General features: G+C 40.1%; 1 protein-coding gene across 6 annotated transcripts in view; it reads left to right on the forward strand.

The window, feature by feature from the left end:
- Positions 1–18,687, forward strand: part of RP1 (RP1 axonemal microtubule associated) — a 376,321-nt gene that overhangs the window by 131,103 nt on the left and 226,531 nt on the right. For all 6 annotated transcript variants that reach the window (XR_016235656.1, XM_089335241.1, XM_089335243.1 and 3 more), the window contains exons 8-12: positions 14,675–14,753; positions 15,996–16,071; positions 17,598–17,674; positions 17,778–17,809; positions 17,962–18,091. Coding sequence is in view for 5 of the 6 variants with exons in the window: in XM_089335241.1 (XP_089191367.1) it covers positions 14,675–14,753; positions 15,996–16,071; positions 17,598–17,674; positions 17,778–17,809; positions 17,962–18,091 (394 nt within the window). In the remaining variant the exon portion in view is untranslated. The remainder of the gene's footprint in view (positions 1–14,674; positions 14,754–15,995; positions 16,072–17,597; positions 17,675–17,777; positions 17,810–17,961; positions 18,092–18,687) is intronic.

Consider the following 18,687-nt stretch of genomic DNA (forward strand, 5'->3'; position numbering starts at 1 on the left):
TACAAGATTGCTTTAGCTATTCGAGGTCTCTTGTGCCTCCATATGAATTTCAGCATCATTTTTTCTAGATCTGCGAAGAATGTCTTTGGTATCTTGATTGGGATTGCATTGAATCTATAAATTGCTTTTGGGAGAATGGACATTTTGATGATGTTGATTCTTCCAATCCATGAGCATGGAAGATTTTTCCATTTTTTGGTATCCTCTTCTATTTCTTTCTTTAAGGTTTTGTAATTTTCATCGTAGAGATCTTTAATGTCCTTGGTTAAGTTTATTCCAAGGTATTTGATTGTTTTTGTAGCTATTGTGAATGGGATTGATCTTAGCAGTTCTTTCTCAGTCATGGCATTACTTGTGTATACAAAGGCTGTTGATTTTTGTGCATTGATTTTATATCCTGCCACTTTTCCAAAATCTTCTATGAGTTCCAATAGTCTCTTAGTAGAGTTCTTTGGATCCTCTAAGTACAGAATCATATCGTCTGCAAAGAGGGATAGTTTGACTTCTTCCTTCTTGATTTGTATTCCTTTGATTTCTTTTTCTTGTCTGATGGCTCTGGCTAAAACTTCCAGAACTATGTTAAATAGCAGTGGTGAGAGTGGGCATCCCTGCCTGGTGCCAGATTTCAGTGGAAATGCTTCCAACTTTTCCCCATTCAATAGGATGCTGGCTGTGGGTTTTTTATAAATTGCTTTGATTATATTGAGGAATGTTCCTTCTATACCCAATTTGCTTAGAGTTTTCATCATGAAAGGGTGTTGAATTTTATCAAATGCTTTCTCTGCATCAATTGAGATAACCATATGGTTTTTCTTCTGCAGTCTGTTAATGTGGTGAATCACATTGATTGATTTGCGAATGTTGAACCATCCCTGCATACCAGGGATGAATCCCACTTGGTCTGGGTGGATGATTTTCCTGATGTGTTGTTGTATTCTATTGGCCAGAATTTTATTGAGGATTTTTGCATCTATGTTCATCAGGGATATTGGTCTATAATTTTCTTTCAGTGCTGCATCTTTCTCTGGCTTAGGGATTAAGGTGATGCTGGCTTCATAGAAAGAATTTGGGAGGATTCCCTCTTCTTCGATTGTTCTGAATAGTTTGAGAAGAAATGGGATTAGTTCTTCTTTAAAGAGAACTTTCCAGGTTTGGAGAAGGACAGAGGCATGCAGACTGAAAGTGAAAGGTTGGAAAAAGATATTCCATGCCAACAGAAACCAAAAAAAAGCAGGTGTAGCCATATTAATATCAGACAAAATAAACTTTAATACAAAAACTGTTAAGAGAGACAAAGAGGACACTATATAATGATTAAGGGTTCAATTCAACAGGAAGATGTAACTATTATAAATGTATATGCACCTAATTACAGGGCACCGGTCTATTTAAAAGATATGTTAAGGGACTTAAAGGGAGATTTAGATTCCAATACAATAGTACTGGGGGACTTCAATACTCCACTTCTTCCTTGGTTTCTTTCCTTTACCTTCTTTCATATTGATGACCGTGTTTCTGTGTTTCTGAGTGTAGCACATCTTTAAGTATCTTTTGCAGGGCCGGACGAGTGGCCACAAAGTCTTTCAATTTCTGTTTGCTATGAAAGGTTTTTATTTCACCTTCATTCACAAATGAGAGCTTGGCAGGATATAATATTCTGGGCTGGCAATTTTTCTCTCTTAGCACCTGTGCTATGTCTCGCCATTCCCTCCTAGCTTGTAGGGTTTCTGATGAGAAGTCAGCTGTGAGTCTGATTGGAGATCCTCTGAGAGTAATCTGACGTTTCTCTCTTGCACATTTTAGGATCTTTTCTTTATGTTTCACTGTGGTAAGTTTAATTACCACGTGTCGTGGTGAGGATCTCTTTTGGTCATGTTTATTGGGGGTTCTATGAGCTTCCTGTACTAGGATATCTCTGTCCTTCTCCAAACCTGGAAAGTTCTCTGCTAGTATCTCACTAAAAAGGCCTTCCAATCCTTTCTCTCTCTCCATGCCTTCAGGAACTCCTAGAACTCGAATGTTGGTTTTTTTAATAGTATCCTGTAGATTCCCAACAATATTTTTCAGGTTTCTAATTTCCTCTTCTTTTCTTTGGTTTGACTGTATGTTTTCCTGTGCTCTATCTTCTAAGTCCGATATTCTCTCTTCTGCTTCACCCATTCTGTTTTTAAGGCTTTCTAATGCGTTTGTCATTTGATCTATTGAGCTCTTCATTTCATTTTGATTTCTCTTGACTATTACACTTTCCTGTTCTACTAGTTTCTGAGTTTCATTTTGACTCTTCCTTAAAATTTCATTTTCACGAGAGAGATTTTCAATCTTGTCCATTAAGGATTTCTGTAGTTCAAGGATTTGCTTTTGAAAACTTCTAAATGTTCTTATCATAAATTTTTTGAAATCCGTATCTTGCATTTCTTCTATCTCATCATCTTCATACTCTTGGCTTGGGGTGTTTTGCTTATTTGGAGGCATCATAGTGTCATCGTTGATCTTGCTCCCTCTATTTCTGTGTTTGTTACTCGGCATAGTTAATTCTTCTTGCGTCACTGTGCGCTTTTTTTTTCTTTTTTTTATACTGTGTCCGTGTTAAGTGGACTGCCTGCTGTTGGAGGAGCCTTGGAGGCTTGAGATGGGTGCGGCCTGAGAGCTCTGCCTGGTTCTTCCTGGTTAAGGGTGTGCAAAGGTGACACCCTCAGGTTATGCGTGGTAAATCTCTCTCTTTTTATTTATTTATTTATTTTATTTATTCAGGGGGTAAGTAACACTGCAGGGCAGGGCTGTGCAGAATTGATGGTATTTAGCTTCCAGTCTTTGGCTCCTCTGGACTCCCACTGGGTTGCCTAGGCTACTGAATTGTAGTGACTCAGTTCCTTAACTCTCCCCCATTGATATGTAAATCCAAAGAGGAGGCCTGCTCTTTGTCTCTTGGGAATTCTTCAAGTCTTGCGGCCTTGTAACCTTTGCAAGGTTAGGGGGAAGAGAAACCCCGAAGCTTTTTTTTTTCCTTCTTTCCGGTAGTGAGTTTGCTGCACTTTCCGGCCCCCCTCTAGATTCTGACCCCCGTTTCCCCACCAATGTGTCGGGTTATTGAGCTCACCTCCCCTTCCAGCGCCGATGTGTGGACTCGGAGCCCTGAGTGTCCCAAGTCTCCCCGCTGTTTTCTGTGTGGCATGTACTCTCCTTGGAGCACTGTCGCCCAGACCCTGGGGCTTCTGCGGCTGGGTCCCGCGACTTGGCTTCCGCGCGGTGGGCGACCTTGTTCTCCCAGTAGGTCCTCCGATTCACGCCTGCTCCATTCAGAAGGGTTTCCCCTGCAATTTTTGTTTGGTTCTATTTTCTGCGGCTACCGTAACTCCCCTTTTATTAAACTAAATTTTCCCGGACTATCGGTGCGCGCCCTCACTATTCCGCCATCTTCTGTGTTGCTTTAGTAAGTTAGGTGTCTTGGGAGCATTTTGATTTCAACTATTTTCAACTTATGAGTTTGTTGGGACATAGCCTTGTTGTACTGAGGTGAATCTGTATTTACATGGTTGTGCAGCAGATATCCAGAATATTTTTATCTTCTCAAACTGGAAATGTATAGCCATTAAATAACAATTCCTCATTTGTCCCTTGCTTTAGACCCTGGTAACCACTATTATACTTTTTGTCTCTATAAATGTTATTACTTTCTGTACCTCTTATAAGTGGAATCATAAACTAGTTGTCTTTTTGTGACTGAATTTTTCCCTTAGTACAACATCCTTATGGTTCATCCATATTGTAACATATAAGCAGGACTTTCCTACTTGTAAATATATACTTATTTATTTTCATTTTATTTGAAAAGCATAGAGGATAGAGACAGACACATAGAGATCTTTTGTCTGCTAATTCATACCCCAAATGCCCACAACAGCCAAGATAGGGGCCATGCTGAAATCAGGAATCCAGAAATCCCTCTGGGTCTCCCATTGGTTGAACAAGGACTAAAGTACTTGAGCCATCACCTGATGTCTCCCAGAGTGCGCATTAGTAGGGAGCTGAATCATAACCAGAGCTGGGATAGGAACCAGGCACTCCTCAGAACCATGCCAAAGGCCTACCCTTCCTTTGCTTTTTTAAAAAATATTTTACTGTTTTATTTGGTATTGTTTCACTTTCTCCTTCCTTCTTTCCATTCCTTCCACTCCCCCTTTCTTCTTTTACTTTCTTCCCTTTTAAGACTGAGTAATATTCCATTGTATATATGAAGGGTCTTCAAAATAATCATGGAAAATCCCTATTATGAAAAACAAACTGCATGGATTTCATAATTGCTTTGCACAAAAATAAACTCATACTGACTTGTTATAACACATCTGAAGCAGATATGGTTTGAGGCAAATAAGAAAGATAAAACATCAGTTCGGAAAGAAAACCTGTTGGAGTGTCTGAATATTGGCAGAATACACACTGCCCCCAGACCTTAGATAGAATTGTGAGATCAAAGAATGTAGAAGGAAGTTCTATGTAAGAGTGAAAAAGCTTATTGGGGCAACTTACATATGCGATTCCAGACCAGGGCAGACAAGTAGTCTAGGTACAGTTACCACAGGTTTTTCTGCACAGGGTGGCAGGAGGGTCAAGATTTTATACATTTAGAAATCAGTGTAGGGCCGGCGCTGGAGCTCACTTGGGTAATCCTCCGCCTACAGTGCTGGCACCCTTGGTTCTAGTACGGTTGGGGCGCCGGATTCTATCCTGGTTGCTCCTCTTCCAGTCCAGCTCTCTGCTGTGGCCCTGAAAGGTAGTGGAGGATGGCCCAAGTGCTTGGGCCTTGCACCCGCATGGGATACCAGGAGGAAGCACCTGGCTCCTGGCTTTGGATCGGCGCAGCACACCGGCCCTAGCAGCCATTTAGGGGGTGAAGCAACAGAAGGAAGACCTTTCTCTCTGTCTCTCTCTCTCTCACTGTCTAACTCTGCTTATCAAAAAAAGAAAAAAAAAAGAAATCAGTGTACAGCTAGGGTAAAAGCTCGTGTTATAATATTCCTTAACTATTCTTTGGAATTTAATCCCTCTCAGGTTGGACTTTTCATCCTTATCAGGCAGGCTGTAAGTACACTTAAATTTTATGGCTGGATAGTAGGCTGCCAGTGGAAAGTTATGCTTGCAGTTGGGCAATATTTTTATTTTTTTTATTTTTTGACAGGCAGAGTTAGACAGTGAGAAAGAGAGAGACAGAGAGAAAGGTCTTCCTTTTTCCATTGGTTCACCCCACAAGTGGCTGCCACAGCTGGTGCATTGTGGCTGGAGCGCTGCGCCGAGCCCAAGCCAGGAGCCAGGTGCTTCCTCCTGGTCTCCCATGCAGGTGCAGGGCCCAAGAACTTGGGTCATTGTTCACTGCACTCTCAGGCCACAGCAGAGAGCTGGACTGGAAGAGGAGCAACCGGGATAGAATCCGGCGCACCGACCGGGACTAGAACCGGGGTGCTGGCACCGTAGGCAGAGGATTAGCCTAGTGAGCCACGGTGCTGGCCTTATCTTTTCATTTTGACCTCTGTCTTAGAATAATACTGCCCAAGGCCTCCTGGGAGACCAGGAAGAAGCACCTGGCTCCTGGCTTCTGATCGGCACAGTGTGCCAGCTGCAATGCGCCAGCCGTGGCCCCACATGGGGGGTGAACCAAAGGAAAAAGGAAGACCTTTCTCTCTGTCTCTCTCTCTCTCACTGTCTAACTCTGCCTGTCAAAAAAAAAAAAAAAAAAAATGAAAGGATAAGACTCAAGATGGTGTTACTGTTATTTGCTATCACATAAAAAACATGGTGAGTTCTGAAACTGAAGCTAAAGCTAACATCAGATTTATACTGATGCTTGGGTAGGAGAATGGTGAAATCTTTGATGGTTTGCTAGGTTTATGGGTTCAGTGCCCCAAAGCAATCATCCATTGAATAATGGTAACTCATTTTAAGAAGGGCCAAGGTGATGCTGAAGATGAAGTCTGAAATAGCAGACCATCCACATTACTTGTGAGGGCAGCATCTTGTTTGTGCTGGCTATAGTATGAATACTAGTTTGTATGTCCTCCAAAGGCTGACATGTTTAAGGCTCAGTTTCCAAAATCTCATGTCAATGGTGGAAACTTAATTCAATCACAGTGTCAACATAGGGGGCCTTTGAAAACTGATTAGATTGCATTGGGTTTTGAGTATGCAGCCCCATGATTAAATAAATCATGGTAGCTTTATAAGGAGAGACATAGAAGGACACACACTCCTCCTTGCTATATGATGTTCTGTAACACCTTGGGACTCTGGCAGCAAGGTTGCAATCAATGGATGCTGAACCAGTGGGACTATCTGATTTTGTACTGTGAACCACTAAAACCATAACCAGAATAAACCTCCATCCTTTGTAAGTAGCTTGTCTTACATATTTTCTTATAGTGACCAAAAGATGATTAATACAAAACTAAAAGCCAACACCCTAAATATCTCATTTTTTCAACTTACACTATTGTGAATGAAAAAATTAAAATGGAGCAAACTTTCTGCAGAATGGCTACTAAAACTGTTGCACACGGGTCAATTAGAGACAAGAGCAGAGCTTTCAATGTAAGTGGGATACTGAGTCTGAAGCATTTCTTCCAACAATTGGAAAAGGAGGTGAAATAGGCTTTATCAGTCTGACCCCGAAGACAAAGCACAAAGAAATGGTTAGCAAGAGGAAAGTAGTCCTCTCAAAGCAAATAAGGACTGATCAATAGCAACAATTGTTTTGGGATCTCATATCATTTTGCTTATGGACTTTCTGAACACCCAAAGTTTGGGAACAGTTGCTCATTGGGAGACTCTCTTTAGACAGCTAGATAGTACTCCAGAGCGTCTTGTCCAGCATGCCAGTGCACCTCATTCCTCTTGCCAAATGGGCAGTATTTGTGAGGTTCAGTGGGAAATCATTAGGCATCTACCTTATAGTCTCAGTCTGGCACCCACAATTCATTTTTGTTATAGTCTTAATATATTTTGAAAGGTTTCCTGTTTTTCTTTAGTTAATAATATGTAAAATACTACATTGACATGGCTAAATTTCCAGAATGTGAATTTCTTTGAGAATGCACTAAATGGCAGGAATCATTGATTACAAAATGTCCTGAGCTCGATGGAGCATATGATTATAAATAAAGTTTATGTTTTTTATTTTTATCTTTAGTCCCATTTCCCCATAATCCTTTTAAGTTATTCATGTATATACACATTACATTTTGTTTATCACTTCAATCATTAATGGACATTTGGTTTGCCTGTTACTCTTGGCTTTTGTGAATAGTGCTGCTATGTACATCAGTGTGCAAAGATGTCTTTGAGGTCATCCTTCCAATTATTTTGGATATCTGCTTAAAAGTAGGATTGTTGGATGACATGGCGGCTATTTTAATTTTTTTAAGAATTTGCCGCTCTCTGTTGAGTGTGCACCGTTTTACAATCCCAACTTCAGTGCACAAGGTTTCCAGTTTTTCCATATCTTTGTCAAACTTGCTACTTTTCTTTTTGGTAGCAATCATCCTGATGGGTATGAGGTGCTCTCTCATTGTGGCTTGGATTTGCATTTCTCTAATAATAAGTAATGTTAAGCATCTTTCTTAATTGATGCCTATTTGTATACTATGTTTGGAGAAATGTTTATTCAGGCCTTTTGCCTGTTTGTGAATTAGGTTATTTAATCTTTTTGTTGTTGAAATCTAGATACTATTTTTTATATATGTTCTGGATCTTAAACTTGAATTTTTCTCTTCAATGAAATTCTCCATTCTTTCATTTTGTCACCTAACCTAGTATCTTAGAACTGTTATTTGAATTGTCTATGGAGTAAGTCACTTTTCTCCATTTTATTAGGGTTGACTTCTGGAGATTTATCTTCTTCTCTTGTTTTGGAACATCTTCAATACTTACTTCATTTTCTGTGACTCTCTGTTAGTTTCTGTGCATTAGATAAGAGCCACCACTCCAAGATTTGTCAGATTGACTTCATGTAGGAAATGAACCTTATCAGTCAGCCTCAATTGAGACTCAGGGTGCCTCTCAAACCTTTGTGTTTGTCCTAATTTCCATCTTTGTTTTCAGTAGCTCCAGTTAGGTTAGGGTGTGCCAAGTTCTGTCAGTGCCCTGGAATAGGCAAGACTAAAACCAGTCCCTTAAACAGCTGTAAAAAGGTTAAAGTGCCAGGTGTGTGATTTAGTTTTCCTTGGGGAGAACCTGGGAACTGGAGTTTATCTGCCTTTCCGACTGTACTAAGCTGGAGGGAGTATGGCAAATGCACATATTCATGTTAAGACCACACTCTTACCCATAGGAATCTTTCTAATACTTGGTCCCATCAATTGCTTAGAGATAGCCAAGATAAATGCAGGCTTGGCTGCACCTCTGGAGTAGACCTGGGGAAAGGGCTGAATGAAATGCCCAACTGCTTGTTCAGGTGCTCTCAATGCAGTACTGATCACTTGTTCTGTCAGCTCCTAGCTACAAGTTAATTAAAAACCTGACCCAGGGCTGGCGCCGCGGCTCACTAGGCTAATCCTCCACAAGCGGCGCCGGCACACCGGGTTCTAGTCCCGGTTGGGGCGCCGGATTCTGTCCCGGTTGCCCCTCTTCCAGGCCAGCTCTCTGCTGTGGCCAGGGAGTGCAGTGGAGGATGGCCCAGGTGCTTGGGCCCTGCACCCCATGGGAGACCAGGAAAAGCACCTGGTCCTGGCTCCTGCCATCGGATCAGCGCGGTGCGCCGGCCGCAGCAGCCATTGGAGGGTGAACCAATGGCAAAGGAAGACCTTTCTCTCTGTCTCTCTCTCACTGTCCACTCTGCCTGTTAAAAAAAAAAAAAAAAAAAAAAAAAAAAAACACCTGACCCTAGGCTGGTGCTGTGCATAGTGGGTTAAGCCTCACCGGTTCGTGTCCTGGCTGCTTTTCTTCTGATCTGACTCTCTGCTTATGGCCTGGGAAAGTAGTGAAGGATGGCCCAGGTGCTTGTTCCCTAATACCCATGAAGGAGACCTGAAGAAGCTCCTGGCTCCTGGCTCCCGATCGGTCCACCCATAGCCGTTGTGGCCATTTGGAGAAAGAACCAGTGGATGGAAGATTGATCTCTCTATCTCTCTGTCTCTCCCTCTCTCTGTCTGTAACTCTGGCTCTCAAATAAATAAATAAATCTTTGTTAAAAAAATAGCTGACATATGGACAACAGTTGAGACATTAGGTGTATAGTCAAACCTCTTTCAAAGAGAGATTGGAAATGGGGGTATTTTTACCTGCTTGCTCAGCATTGAGCCATGGAAGTAGTTGCTGGAATGCTCTGTAGCTCATTTAAACCCACCGCTTTATTCTCTGTAGTCCCAGAGGACTTGAATACTGAGCCTCTATGCTCTCAGAGCTAAGGGACATGGAAATCGAGGGTGGGGGGAGCTGCAAAAGTTGAGACACTCAATATGTGAACAGTCTCTCTCTAGGGAGAAGATGGAAATCTGGTACTGCCGGAATGAGCCAGGGTGAGAAGGCATGGAAATTGCCTCTAATCCCTTTCAGGGTTCTGTTAGTTTATTACTTACCTACCCAATTGGCTGCCATTGTGTTGGCCAGCTTTTACATACTACAATTAAATTCCTGAGAAATCTAACTGTATAAAGAGAAAGATGTATCAAGCTCACAGTTAAGGAGGTTTAAATACAAGATCTAGATCCTTCTGTCCTCATGGCGAACCTTGGATGGGGTCTGGTGAGGCAGTGGATGGCAGTGGGAGAGTGAATGCAGAGGAATGCTCCTATGGCAAGGCTGGAAGCAGAAGGAGGCTGTGTCACTCAGGCTTTCACATCTAACACTCTTGTGAGAACAGTATTCAGGCAAATGCCCCTAGTGACTTACAGCCTTTCACTAGGCCCACCTTCCAAACATCATAATTAAATTGTTTCCATTCTCTTAGTACCATTAACTAAAGGCTTTAGGGTTTCGATTTTTGTTTTTTAAAGATTTTATTTATTTATTTAAAAGGCAGAAGTGGGAAGAAGAGAAAGAGTCTTCCATCCACTGATTCACTCCCCAAATGGCTACGACAGCAAGGACTGGGCTAGGCCAGGAGCTTTATCCGGGTCTCTCACATAGGTGGCAGGGGACCAAGGACTTTGTCCATCTTCTGCTGCCTTCCTAGGTGCAAGATCAGGGAGCTGGATGAGAAATGGAGCCTCCAGGACTTGAACTGGTTCCTATATGGGATGCCTGAATCATAGATGGCAGCTTTACCTGCTACACCACAATGCCAGCCCCAAGACTTTAGGTTTTGAAGTCCTATATGAGTTCCAGAGTCAAATCATGTGCACACTATTGCACAGATACAGGCTAATTAGAAGCCTGATCCTCAGGCAGCAGCAGGGAAAATACAATCAAACCTTCCAGGAAGACTGTAGTAGTTAAGATGATTTTTCTTGTTCATTCTGCTAGGAATCCAGGAGGGTAGCCCTATTTAAAAGCATGCTATGGTTTTCTGTAGTCCCAGGGGATTTGCAAATGCAAAGTCCCATCTCCTAATAGAGATTTTGTTCCTTTGATTGGGCTATATTTTCTTTTTTCTTTGTAGGTCTTAAAATCTTCTGCTTAGATTTGGGCATTAAAAAGGCAAACACATCTTAGTCGCTATGGACTAGGTTTATAGAGTGGAAAACCTGCACCAATCAATTTATGTGGTAGTTTCTGGCAACAGGTTATCTCTGGGCTTCTGAGTATGCTGTGAACTATCTTTATTCCTGAAGTGCTTGCCCCTGTTCCGTTTTTTTTTTATAGAAAACTTTTATTTAATAAATATAAATTTTGAAAGTACAACTTTTGAATTATAGCAGTTCTTGCCCCATAACCATCCTCCCACCTGCAAACCATCCCAATTCCTACTCCCTCTCTCACCCCAGTCTTCATTAAGATTCATTTTTAATTATCTTTATATACAGAAGATCAACTCTATAGTAAGTAAAGATTTCAACAGTTTGTACCCACACAGACACACAAAGTGCAAAGTACTGTTTGAAGACTAGTTTTACCATTAATTCTCATAGTATAACACATTAAGGACAGAGATCCTACATGAGGAGTAAGTGCACAGTGACTCCAGTTGTTGATTTAACAATTGACACTTTTATTTTTGACATCAGTAATCACCGGAGGCTCTTGTCATGAGCTGCCAAGGCTATGGAAGCCTCTTGAGTCCACAAACTCCGCTCTTATTTAGATAAGGCCATAATCAAAGTGGAAGTTCTCTCCTCCCTTCAGAGAAAGGTACTTCCTTCTTTGATGGCCCCTTCTTTTCACTGGGATCTCACTCACAGAGATCTTTCATCGTTTAGGTCATTTTTTGCCAAAGTGTCTTGGCTTTCCATGCCTGAGATACTCTTATGGTAAACCTGTTTCTACACTTCAGCCCACAATCAATATATCTCTTACTCTCTCTGTCTCAGCCCATCATCTCTTGCTCCTTGTGTCATCTGTCTCCCACACTGAAGCTTCTCTGTTGCTTTACTAGGCTGCAGGGCCGGTCTCTGTGTTACAAGCTTCCCAACTATTATTTTTTTTAAAGATTTATTTTATTTATTTGAAAGACAAAGTTACAGAGAGAGGTATAGACAGAGAGAGAGGGTCTTCTATCTGCTGGTTCACTCCCCAGATGGCCGCAATGGCCGGAGCTGTGCCGATCTGAAGCCAGGAGCCAGGAGCTTTTGGATCTCCCACGTGGGTACAGGGGCCCAAGGACCTGGGCCATCCTCTACTGCTATCCCAGACCATAGCAGAGAGCTGGATCGGAAGAGGAGCAACTGGGACTAGAACTGGCACCCATATGGGATGCTGGCACTTCAGGCCAGGGCTTTAACCTGCTGCGCCACAGCACCAGACCCATTCCCAACTGTTCTTACCATGGCTCCAGGTCAGGGGAGACAAACCGACCTTTCAGGAAGCCTCCAGACAAGACAGAATTTTTGGATTTATAATCCACTCCTTTGTTTTTGTTCCAATGGAAGGTCTACGATGTAGAGGTTTTCTTCTTGTTTCACTGCACTATGCTAGGTAGAGGAATGGACATGCAAGAATCCCTGAACTTTCCTGCCCTTTTCTGATTGGAGTCCCTTTTTGGTGTGCTTTGATCTGGGTGCTGCAACTCTCAGGTGGTCTGGTCTATAGGATTCTCCAAAGGAATATTCTAATTTTTAACTTCTTATCACCATGGATAAACTGACACTGGAGTTTCTTAGTCTGCTATCTTGCTAATTTGTCTCCTTATTTTGTTGTTTCTTAAATCTATTCTGAGATTGTTAAATGTGGGTAATTATGTATACCAGGTTTCAGTTCTCATTGTTTGTGGGGAGCAGGGCCTGTCTCCCGCAACATTGCGAAATAAGTACTGAGACTACCGAGACTAGACTAGACCACTGAGACTATTAAGACTAACTCTATGCACTTGATCTCCTATCATATGGCGCTGAGAGAGAGTAAACAAATCTTACACAGCTGCTTCGTTAATTAGCTGATTCCTGACCCAACCCCTTAAAAGGGGGAGAGAGACAACACGCGTGGCCGCGTCCCCCTGAGAGAGTCGGTCGGAGAGCTCGCCGGTGCTGCTCCTCCGCGAGCCGAGGAGCGACAATTGTTGAATGTAGAAAGTAAATGCCTCAGTTCTTTTACTATTACTAATATTAATATGCATGTAGTAAACTCATTCATTCTTTTACTTTTAGCAGTAAATCAGGGAGAGTGCATCACATTTTAGTTATGTTAACTTTCTTTTGCCACTCAACTAGTCATTAGTATGTCAGGATATTTTCTTCTCTTTTTCTTAAACTTCTTTGCATTGATTATTATAAATATCATGTTATAATTTTCTTTGCTAGCTTTTTCTGAACAGAAAGTTCTCCTTTTCAAAAATATTTGGTGGATAAAGGGATGATAGTGTAACCCATTAACTTGTACCATTGATGCATAGTATTTTTTTGTTAATGAATGTGAATAGTTTTTTACCCATTATTTATATCTTTAACCGTACACTGAGGCACAGGTAGAGTGGTTCACAAAGAAAATAGCCTTGGTACTCCAATCCTGGATCTGTGCCTCCCCTTTCTTATCTTCAGAAATTTTTTTTTTCTTACTCAACAGTTTCGAGGATAAAATAAAATGTCTGTGGAAGTATTTTAAAACATATAGAGCACTATACAAATATAGAGGTTTTTTTTTATGTTTCTTGGTCATTTTAAGCAGGTGTGTCACATTATTTATTATTTCTCTTGCATTGAAACATGTAGCATTATCTTAGATTTTATCAAAAGTATTGTGGCCTCCTCACTTTTATCCATCTTCTTTTTTTTTTTAAACTTTTATTTAGTGAATATAAATTTCCAAAGTACAGCTTATGGATTGCAATGGCTCCCCCCCCATTACTTCCCTCCCACCCGCAACCCTCCCATCTCCTGCTCCCTCTCCCATTCCATTCACATCAAGATTCTTTTTCAATTATCTTTATATACAGAAGATCAATTTAGTACATACTAAGTAAAGATTTCAGCAGTTTGCACCCACGTAGAAACATAAAGTGAAAAATACTGTTTGAGTACTAGTTATAGCATTAAATCACATTGAACAACACATTAAGGAAAGATTCTACATGAGGAGTAAGTGCACAGTGACTCCTGTTGTTGACTTAACAAATTGACACTCTTGTTTATGGCGTCAGTAATCTCCCTAGGCTCTTGTCCTGAGCTGCCAAGGCTATGGAAGCCTTTTGAGTTCACTGACTCTCATCTTATTTAGATAAGGTCATAGTCAAAGTGGAAGTTCTCTCCTCCCTTCAGAGAAAGGTACCTCCTTCTTTGATGGCCTGTTGTTTCTACTGGAATCTCACTCACAGAAATCTTTCATTTAGTTTGTTGTTGTTGTTGTTGTTGTTTTTTTTTTTTTTTTGCCAGAGTGTCTTGGCTTTCCATGCCTAAAATACTCTCATGGGCTCTTCAGCCAGATCCACATGCCTTAAGGGCTGATTCTGAGGCCAGAGTGCTGTTTAGGACATCTGCCATTCTCTGAGTCTGCTGTGTATCCTGCTTCCCATGTTGGATCATTCTCTCCCTTTTTAATTCTATCAGTTAGTATTAGCAGACACTAGTCTTGCTTATGTGATCCCTTTGACTCTTCTAATAGAGAATCTATTTGAGCACAACCATTGCTCCTTTTCTTAGAAATAGAAAATTTGGGACTTCAGAAAAATGTCATAAATTACTGATTTTTTTGCAACAGGGTCATTATAATTGCAAATGGCCCATAAACTCTGCTTTAAAAATTCCATCAAGGGGCACAGAAGAGATTTTTTTCATTGAAATGGATTACAGACTTTTAGAACATTTTATAGTTATTACATGTATACTGTGATTATTTAAAAACTATAGTTGTAGAGAGACTCTAAATATATGTTTCTGTAGCTAAAAATTGAAATAAAGAGGGGGGTATATTTGGAACTTTATTATTACGTCCTATAAATTAATATCATTTTTGTCTGTACTTTCCTAACATAGATTTATATATTTGCTTAATGAACCTATTTCTTTTTATAATTAATTTTTTACTGCATCTTAATTTATACACTTGGTAAAAATCAGAGTTATTGGCTAGATCTAATTAAACTGCTTTTCCTTGGTTGTAGACTGATACATTCTTCCTGGAAGCTGTGCACCTTGGAGATTTATACAAGATTGTGATAGGCCATGATGGACTTGGGCCAGGTAAGGCTCTTCTACAGAGATTTAACTGTTTTTGCCACCCACATAGGAGACCTGGATCCAGTTCCTTGCTCTTGGTTTCAACCAGGCCCAGCTCTATCTGTAAAAGGCATTTGGGAGTGAACCAGCAGACAGAAGACCTCTCTTTCTCTCTAATTCTCTGATACTCTGTCTTATAAGTAAAAATTTTATAAATAAACATTTTTAAAAAGAATTAATTTCTTGGGATCTTATCTAAGGTGACCAACCATCCTGTTTTACCTGGGACTATCCTTATCTTAGCAGTAATAATCCCACATCCTGGGAAACCACTGTGTCTTGGGCAAATTGGGACAATTGGTTACCCTAAAATGTGAGTGTGGTACTCTGCAAGTTGTGTTTTTAGAAGCCCTCTTAGTGATTCCAAGGTTTGAGAACCACTGATTTAGGAAATTGTGAGGAATTTGGTACTGCTCATTGATAGGAGTGTATGATGGGAGAAGCAGCTTCAGAGTATGCAGAGATAAGGTAATGAAGGTTCTTCTATGCTTTGTTAAAAAGTTTTACCCTAAAGCTGATTAGTATTAACTCATTAAGTCAAGGGTTTTTAATTATGGGAAACATTTTGAGCTGGAACTTTGCATGAACAAACACTATGACTAATTAAAGTATTTCATTTCATCTGTAAATAAAGTAGTATTTTGACTAAGGCAGTTTGCAAAGTAATATCGAACTACACATTTGAAAGCAAATTCTTTCCTTCATGAGTACCAGCTCAGTCTGTGTGCTTGGATGGATTTTCTGAATGACTGTTCATTTTTAGCTTATCCGAAGTTACATGGTTTGTTTATGTAGTCTCAGTCTAAATTTTAACTTTAATAACTTTTCAGAAGTAGAAAGTTATTAGCTCATCAAATATCTATTCTTTGGAAGATGTTAAGTCTATGATTCTTGATACAGTTTATGCAATCAAAAGCAACTGTGGAATTATTCTGTTTTCAAGAGCTTGGAAAATCATATTGAAATAAATATCACAGTGTGTAAAACCTTAAAATAATGCCACAATTTTAATGCGTATAAAGAAGTATGTTTAAATGTTCTCATAGTTTACTTCTGTTATATTTTGCTTTATTTGAAGTATTAAAGCTTTATATTGTGCAAGGCCTTTACATATATTTTAAGATAGAACTTTTTTCTCAAAACTGAAATAATACCTGAAAAATACAAATTCACATCACATTTTCCTTTTTTAAAATTCATTTTAAGGAAATGGCTGGTTTCTTGAGGATGTGGTGGTCAAGGATCCTACAACAAGCCATGAATATACTTTCTTCTGTCACAGGTTGGTAGATGTGCTTTTATATTGAACAGATTCATTTCATATTAGTTCCAAGTTCATATATTTTGGAAAACTGGATTGCTTTTTCAATCATTCTTGGTCACTGATACTTTTTGGAAAAGTATTGTAAATATTAATCTTAGGAGCTGCTGCTTCTATTGAGAAAGACAATTATTATCTTGATGATCTAAACTTAATGTTTATTCCTAACTTAAGGTAGAGTTTTTAAAATAAGATTTTTTTCTCTATATGTCAGTAAGGAGAGTGAAAGTCTCTGAGAAGACTAGGTCCCAAAGTAGGTTCAAAAGTAATTAATATACACAATAAACATTGCATGTGGCTTTTTATACAATAATGACACTGCTGACTCATGTCATAGGCCTTGATCTTGGAGTTATCTTGCCAGCACTGGTGATATGTCTGCTCTTTCTTTCAACATTCTTCTGTCTCTTTTCCTAAGGAGCCAATAAGAGCCATTTATGAAATAAATGAAATAACTGATCAGAATTTGAACTGTAGCTGGTGGTTAAAGAATAGGGCAAACAATCCAGTGGACTTAAAATCTATTGGTTTGGCAGCTAGCAAACTGAGTAACTCACCTGTTGATTAAAGGAAAATGTATTTTGTCTTTCCCCAGGTAACTCTTCCTCCCACATCCCTTGTACTCTTATAGCCATTTTAGGATTTCCTTTTCCATATTGTGTTCCTCTGCCTTGATCAACTCGATATTCATGGCCTTTAAAGTTCTTTTTAAAAGATTTTATTTATTTATTTGAGAGGTAGAGTTACAGATAGAGAGGGAGAAAGAGAAAGGTCTTCCATCCGTTGCTTTACTCCCCAAGTGGTTGCAATGGCTGGAGCTGAGTTGATCCAAAGCCAGGAACCAGGAGCTTCCTCTGGGTCTCCCACATGTGTGCAGGGGCCCAAGTACTTGGGCTATCTTTCACTGCTTTCCCAGGCCATAAGCAGAGAACTGTATTGGAAGAAGAGAAGCTAGAACACGAACCAGAGCCCATATGGGATACAGCGCTGCAGGAAGAGGCTTAGCCTACTGTGCCACAGCACCAGCCCCTATTCATTGCTTTTTAATAATATATATTATTTCTTTTTTTTTTAGATTTATTTATTTATTTGACAGGTAGAGTTACAGACAGTGGGAGAGAGAGACACAGAGAAAGTGCTTCCTTCCGTTGGTTTACTCCCCAAATGGCCGCCATGGCCGGCGCTGCGCTGATCCGAAGCCAGGAGCCAGGTGCCCCTTCCCGGTCTCCCATGTGGGTGCAGGGCCCAAGCACCTGGGCCATCCTCCACTACCTTCCCAGGTCACAGCAGAGAGCCGGACTGGAAGAGGAGCAGCCGGGACTAGAACCCGGCGCCCATATGGGGTGCCGGTGCCATAGGCGGAAGATTAACCTAGTGTGCCACTGCACCGGCCCCAATATATATTATTTCTGACTTGGGTAAATAATTACCAATGGTTAGTGTAAATATTAAGCCTGAAAATAATCGACGCACTTCTCTTTCCACAGATGGCTGGATCAAGGGGAAGATGATGGTAAAATTGTCAGAGAACTGTATGCTCGGGATAACAGCATCATCTCTGCAAGTGAGTGACATGTACACACGTTTCTTTGAAAATTATGTTTTTTATCATGAATGAGCGAAGTATAACACTGCTGAAATTAATGGTTGTCTCTTTATCTTCTCAGGGCAGAAGCTAGAATATAAAAGAAAAGAGACAGTAAGATTCTGCTTTGACCTTTACTTAGTACAAACAGTATTAAAATAGCCATTTTATGTGTTAAAATAGTATATGTTTAGTGAGGGAAGTTGCTTAGTGAATTTTTCTCTTGGTGTCTTCTCATACTGGTATTTGCTTGGTTTCTTTTTTAGTGGGCTGCAGAAAGATGGAAGTTTATGAAAGGAAATACTCTTCAGTTCTACAACAGATTGACTGGAGGGTTTGTCCGTCTACATCCAGATGGCAGAGTTGATGCTAGTGGAGAGAAGACAGACAAATACGGTAAAGGCATTGACGAAGTTAATGTGCTGTACAGGGGTAGGAACCGAAAGAAGTAGATTATTATACACAGTGTAATGTATACTTTTGCTCCTTTTCTTTCAGACACCTTACAATATACCAGAATTAAGCCATCTAAATAATTCAATGCATTAATATCAATGATTGGTAGATGACAAGATTTTAAATGTGGGCAACATCCTGATGGAAAAGTACACCATGAAAATCTTTTATATGGTATTTAATTGAAGAAAAAGTGTAGGCAGTTAACATTAACTGTACATAAAAAAAACCAGTTGTAGCTCTTGAACAATGTGACCATTTCAGGAATTAAGTCAGTTCTAGGAAATTAACTAGTCAATACAAAATATCATGTTAAATAATTTGAGGGCCACAGAAATAACTAAGATGTATCCTGAATTCCAGAGATTCATAATCTAATGAAAAAGACAAACATATGCAATACTTCTGATAGTTGTTTGTGGCTGATGTCATAATAAAGCTACAAAGGAAAAATGAGGGAAAAAAAGTACCTGAACAACAACTAGATTTGATGTTTACTATCAGCGTCTCCTGAAGTCATAATCATAAGAATCAAC

This window comes from Oryctolagus cuniculus, chromosome 6 (genome assembly GCF_051225735.1).
Source record: "Oryctolagus cuniculus isolate XC-2025 breed Fujian yellow rabbit chromosome 6, ASM5122573v1, whole genome shotgun sequence".
NCBI lineage: Eukaryota > Metazoa > Chordata > Mammalia > Lagomorpha > Leporidae > Oryctolagus > Oryctolagus cuniculus.